This window comes from Schistocerca piceifrons, chromosome 1, assembly GCF_021461385.2.
Source record: "Schistocerca piceifrons isolate TAMUIC-IGC-003096 chromosome 1, iqSchPice1.1, whole genome shotgun sequence".
NCBI classification, from domain to species: Eukaryota; Metazoa; Arthropoda; class Insecta; order Orthoptera; family Acrididae; genus Schistocerca; species Schistocerca piceifrons.
In genome coordinates, this window is record NC_060138.1 from 725,437,634 (window position 1) to 725,443,633 (window position 6,000).

Consider the following 6,000-nt stretch of genomic DNA (forward strand, 5'->3'; position numbering starts at 1 on the left):
ACTATCATTCCATTTGTAGACCGAGGAGAGCCTTTCGAAAATGTGAAATAGTGCAAAATTTTCGAAAATCTCAGAAAAATAGGTATAAACTAGAAAACTTCTGCAACCTTCGTCGATATCTTACGATGTATCTCCGTGACAAGACCAGAAGAATAATGGACTCGCACACAGGACCTCTCAGTCGTTATACAGTCGCACTGAACACTAAACGATATCACACAGTGCCTCCAGCATCCCGGAGTACAAGTTTTGGAATTTGCAAACGAGCTGTCAAAAGAATTTCCGGCCAGTCGCAAGCGATACAGACGTAGAGCTTCCTGCCGCCTCCGCCGGCGGCGACTAAAGCACACTGTATCAGATCGGTTAGGCGATTCCGGGCAAATTGCCGTCCAATTAGTCGGCGTGTAACGTCGGCCGTAAGTCGGGGTCGAAATGCGAGGCGTGGAGGGGCCGCCTCCTTTCGAAATATCTGCAGGCAGCTCCATAAAAAGCGCCGTTAGGCGTCCCGTCCCGGTTTGGGGCCGCGCACACGATGCCTGCGCAGTGGCAGGCAGCCGGCCGGCAAGGCTTGGACGCGGCTTCATTCAGCCGCAGGCGGGGCCGCTACTGGGCGTCAACTCAGCGCTCGCGCCGTCGGCCGCTGCTTCATTGAGGCAGAGCTGCAGTTATTGCTGAGCCCTCACAGTCGACGAGCTCTCTCCGCGGCAGAGCTGCTGGCCACACTGTGACACTCAGTGTAGCTCCACCTGGTGCTCACACATCCTCATTCCTCTATATATTGCTCTACATCTGCACTCAGCAAGCCACCTTCGTGGCGGAAACTACTTCTGTTACCACTATCCTTTCATTCCTTCCCTGCTCCATCGCGTTGGAAGAATCATTGTCGATAAACCTCTGAGCTCTAATTCCTCTGATTTTCTCGTGTCATTTCGCCAGTCGTAGGTGGGAGAAAATAATACACTGACTTAGCAAATGTCACGGGATAGGCACCTATATCGCGTGGGCCCGCTCTGGACCCGTGGACTGCAGTGAGACTGCCGGCCGCGGTGGTCTAGCGGTTCTAGGCGCTCAGTCCGGAACCGCGCGACTGCTACGGTCGCAGGTTCGAATCCTGCCTCGGGCATGGATGTGTGTGATGTCCTTAGGTTAGTTAGGTTTAATTAGTTCTAAGTTCTAGGGGACTGATGACCACAGATGTTAAGTCCCATAGTGCTCAGAGCCATTTGAACCATTTTTTTTTTTTCAGTGAGTCTACAAGTCGCCGGTAGTCCTCTGGAAGCAGCTGACACCGAATCGGTTGCAGAGAGGCAGCCAGTTCTGGTCTGTTAGTGAATGTAATAAGATCCATGACACGGAGCCCGCTTTCTATGACATCCCAAATATGCTCGCTGTGGTTCAAGTCTGGGCTCTGAGATGGCCATTTAAGTCCTTGGACCTATCCTACATGTTCCTGGAACCATTACCGGGCGATGTGGGGGCGATGTTGCAGCGCGTTATCCTCTTGAAACACCGCAGAAAAACACCGCTGAATCGTCAGGTTGGAGATGGTCCCCGAGCAGCTCAGTATACCGCGAACTATTCAAACTCCCTTCCAGAACAACAAGAGGGACTATTTCATACCAGGAAAATGAAACGCTGACCATAACATAGACACTATCAAAATTCGGACCACACTTTCTTGACACGCGGGATCCGTTGATTCACGTGGTCTGCGCCGCACACAGTAGCATCCATCGACATGCTGCTGTTGAAATCGTGATTCGTCCGACAATATTACGTTACGCCATTCCTCCATCCCTGATGATGGCTTTGAGCACTATGGGACTTAACTTCTGAGGTCATCAGTCCCCTAGAACTTAGAAGTACTTAAACCTAACTAACCTAAGGACATCACACACTTCCATGACCGAGGCAGGATTCGAACCTGCGATCGTAGCGGTCGCGCGGTTCCAGACTATAGCGCCTAGAACCGATCGGCCACCCAGGCCGGCCATCCCTGGTGACTGACGGCAAATGCAAGCCGTTGTGCTCTATAACGTTGGGTTAACATTTGCAGCAGTGTGCGGTGCCTGCTCTCATATCCCATGGAACCCATATTCCTAAGGATTCTTCACTGGGAGCCGCGTCTGGCGCGTCATGTGTTGAACTGAGCCGTGATTTGTTGCAATATTCTATCACTACTGACGATCCGTCTCAGACGTACCCTGTCACGGTCATCGAGGGTAGCTGAATGGCCGGACTGTGACACACTCATTCAGGCATCTCTGGACACGGCTGAACGTGTGAAGCCGAATTCCTGCACCAGCGGGTGCCGACCTCCATACGCTGCTCCAATGGCGTCAACTCACGAAGACGTTGCATGTTACACAAATCACTTGCAGAACCACTTCCCAGAACGTCTCCTACACAAGTGCAGCTGGCACAGGGGGAGCGTGTTGGTCACACATCGCACCTGCGCCACTGTGTCCCACTATCCCATGACATTTGCTAGGTCAGTGTACGATGTCGATCTTCTCGGAATGAACTGTCACGGGATGGATCGATAGCAAACAGATCCTGTACCGAACCTCGAAACATACTAGCCCACAAAGACAGATATTGATATGTAAGAGGGGTGTCTAGCACATGAACGTTACAGTAACCTCGCGATCCAAATCAAGGAAACAGTTAAGCATGAACCACACAATCGTAGTGAATGATTAACGAAAGCGTTTAATTCCCACACGCAGCCAGGCTACCACCACACGTCCAGCGACAACCAACTCGCGGCATTCGACAGCAGATAAGACCTTCCTCAACACCGAAAAACACGAGATTGTCTATTCAGACTGGCGACTCAGTATTCCTAGAGATAAATCACATTTCTTTTCCTTAACATCTACATGGCATCAACGTTTGCTCTTCGCCAGCATGTGAGTGTGATCCTGAGTTGGAAGCTGGGGTCAACCACATCTTGCCGGCCGTTGTGGCCGAGCGGTCGCAGGTTCGAATCCTGTCTCGGGCACGGATGTGTGTGATGTCCTTAGGTTAGTTAGGTTTAAGTAGTTATAAGTCTAGGGAACTGATGACCTCAGATATTAAGTCCCATAGTGCTTAGAGCAATTTGAAGCCATTTCAACCACATCATGTTTATGTGTACCAAATTTTACTGCGATCGGTCGGACTTTCTGAAGACGTTGCCGAGTATGGGATATCAGCTTCCTCAGCCAGCTACTTCACTTTTATTTGCCGAAGACATTCGCCTTTGTAAAGTGAGTGTTAAGATTCTTAAGAGTGCTAGGCCCAATCTGTAGACTTTATTGGTGTATATATTCTGTTTTTCTGTCTTGCATCTCCAGATATTTCAGCAGTGGTGTGAACTGTAACTCAACACAATTTTAACTACCTTTTAATCTAATTGTTACAAAAATACAGTGGACACAGCTGTGTCGGTTTTGAGCTTTGTCTACTTGTAAATATGCATTTCTGTCTTCTTTTCCTCAATTTTATGTACATTGTAACTATGTGTTATTGTTGGCTAAATCAAGATGCTACTCGGTAGACCAAATAAATAAATAAATAAAGATATTCCCAGCGAAACGATTATGGCCGCTCGACGAGAATTAACAGGCCTTGAACGTAGAAAGGAACTGGAGGAAGACGCATGACATATTCCATTTCGGAAATCATTAGGGAATTCAATATTCCGAGATCCACAGTGTCAAGATAGCCAAATGGTAAGGCATTACTTCTCATCACGGACAACGCAGTGGCCGACGGCCTTCACTTGATGACCGAGAGCAGCGACGTTGGTCTAGAGTTGTCTGTGCTAATAGAAAGCAACACTGCGTGAAATAGCCGCAAAAATCAATGTGGGACATACGATGAACGTGTCCGTTAGAACAGTGAGGCGAAATTAGGCGTTAATGGGTTATGGTCGCAGACGACCGATGTGAGTGCCTTTGCTGACAGCACGACATCGCCTGCAGCGACTCTCCTGGGTCCATGACCATATCGACTGAATCCTAGACGGTTGGAAAACCGTGGCCTGCTCAGACGAGTCCTGGTTTCAGTTGGTAAGAGCTGATCGTACGGTTCGAGTGTACCCCAAGAAGCTATTGGACGCAAGTTGTCAACGAGGCAGTCTGCAAGCAGGTGGTAGCACTATAATGGCGTGGACTGTGTTTATATGAAATGGACTGGAATCTCTGGTCAAACTGACCCTATCATTGGCTGGAAATGGTTATGTTAGGCTGCTTGGAGACCATCTGCAGTCTTATGGACTTGATGTTCCAAAACAAAGATGGAATTTTTATGGGTGACAATGTGCCATGTCACAGGACCACAGTTGATGGTTTGAAAAACATTCTGGACAATTCGAGCGAATGATCTGGCCTCCCAGATCGCCCGACATAAATTGCATAGAACTTTTGTGGGACATAATCGAGAGGTCAGTTCATGCACAAAATCCTGCACCAGTATCACCTTCGCGATTATGGACGGCTATAGAGACACACTAGTGTGTGTGTGTGTGTGTGTGTGTGTGTGTGTGTGTGTGTGTGTGTGTGTGTGTGAGGGAGAGAGAGAGAGAGAGAGAGAGAGAGAGAGAGAGAGAGAGAGAGAGGGAGAGGGAGAGAGAATGTGTGTGTGTGTGTGTGTGTGTGTGTGTTTTTGTTGAAAACAGTAATCCTTTCTCTGGAGTTTTTTATCTAGGATAAAATACAATCTCCAACTTGTACAGGAACTAGACAGCACTCTAAGAGTAAAGTATCTAAACTGTGTTTGTAATACGTGGTGTGGCTGTTATTGAGAAATGTAGGACGAGGGTAGCACCAGCTTTTTAAATTATGAAATACTGTCTAATGTGTGCGGTGATCTACATACCCCGTCAGACCAAGAAGTGTCGAGACTGGATCAATAAAAATTAGAAAAAGTTAAGACGGTGGTTTTAATGCTTCAGATGTTCTACGTCGTTCATACGAGTACAACCACGTGAAACTGTCAGAAAAATTCTACTTTGGGATGTTGTCCGATTCGCGGGCCACATTGGCTTGAATGTCAGATATGTTGTCAAGGCGTTGACTATTTAAGTGAATATCTGCACTTCGTCGTTTTGTGGAAGGTCCGTATTGGTAAAACCAGGTCCCGTCACCCGGAAAAGAACTGTCCATTCTGGAGAACGTCCTAATACAGAGACGTTGCTCCATTGCGATTCATGACAACAACATTGAAACACTACGGTCGCACGTCCACCTCTTAACACTGCCTGCCCCCGCAAATGAGTCGTCGAATGCAGATCTGTTTGATTACAGTTAACAGATTCAAGTGGAAATTTGTTGTAGTAGTCTTATAGAGATGAAGAAACATACACATGAAATGCTAGTGTGGCAGTTGCGTCAAACCAGTATTCAGACTGAAGCCACAACAACAACATGAGAGTCTGTCTAATTCAAGTGTAATTTCACCAGAAACCCATGAATAAACAACTCACTCATCCCTCCGCATACCTGAAGTAATGTAACATATGTCATCAGTTCAACGCTTTATTAAATTCTAGCAACTGAAAATCATTGGCGAGCCTTCAGACCGGATCGAAATCAGTGTTTTCTACCTATCTCTACAGTTAAAGAATCACGCAGTTGTTGTTGAACAACGACCATATAACGTCTTCTTCTGACATATCAAAATAACTGCTGGTGGAACGCACCTTGAAGCGACTTGAGTGATGTCGATCTGTCAGCAAAGCTTTCGTCCTTGTCGGCCGTTGCCACCTGACGTCTGTCATAGTCGTGGCCTTCCATCACGGAAGCTTCCTCAGGCACTTACTGATGATAGGAAACGAAAGCTCGCCGTCCATTTCTAGCGACGCGTGTAAGTGGTCACTGCGTGCAAGGAACACTAATTTACATCTAGAACCGCCATTATCTTTGCACCAGAAATACAATTTACATGGAATCTTATGGAGCATCATGGAACACCATGAAATTATTTACATTTTCTATCAGATGCGCAGAAGTATTA

At 47.3% G+C, this 6,000-nt stretch overlaps 1 protein-coding gene across 1 annotated transcript in view; it reads right to left on the reverse strand.

Moving 5' to 3' along the window:
- The window catches only part of LOC124772622, a 109,841-nt gene extending 104,061 nt beyond the window's left edge, over positions 1 to 5,780 (reverse strand). Inside the window, exon 1 of the mRNA XM_047249339.1 lies at positions 5,687 to 5,780. Coding sequence (XP_047105295.1) covers positions 5,687 to 5,780 — 94 coding nt within the window. The remainder of the gene's footprint in view (positions 1 to 5,686) is intronic.
- Between the last annotated feature and the right edge of the window lie 220 nt (positions 5,781 to 6,000).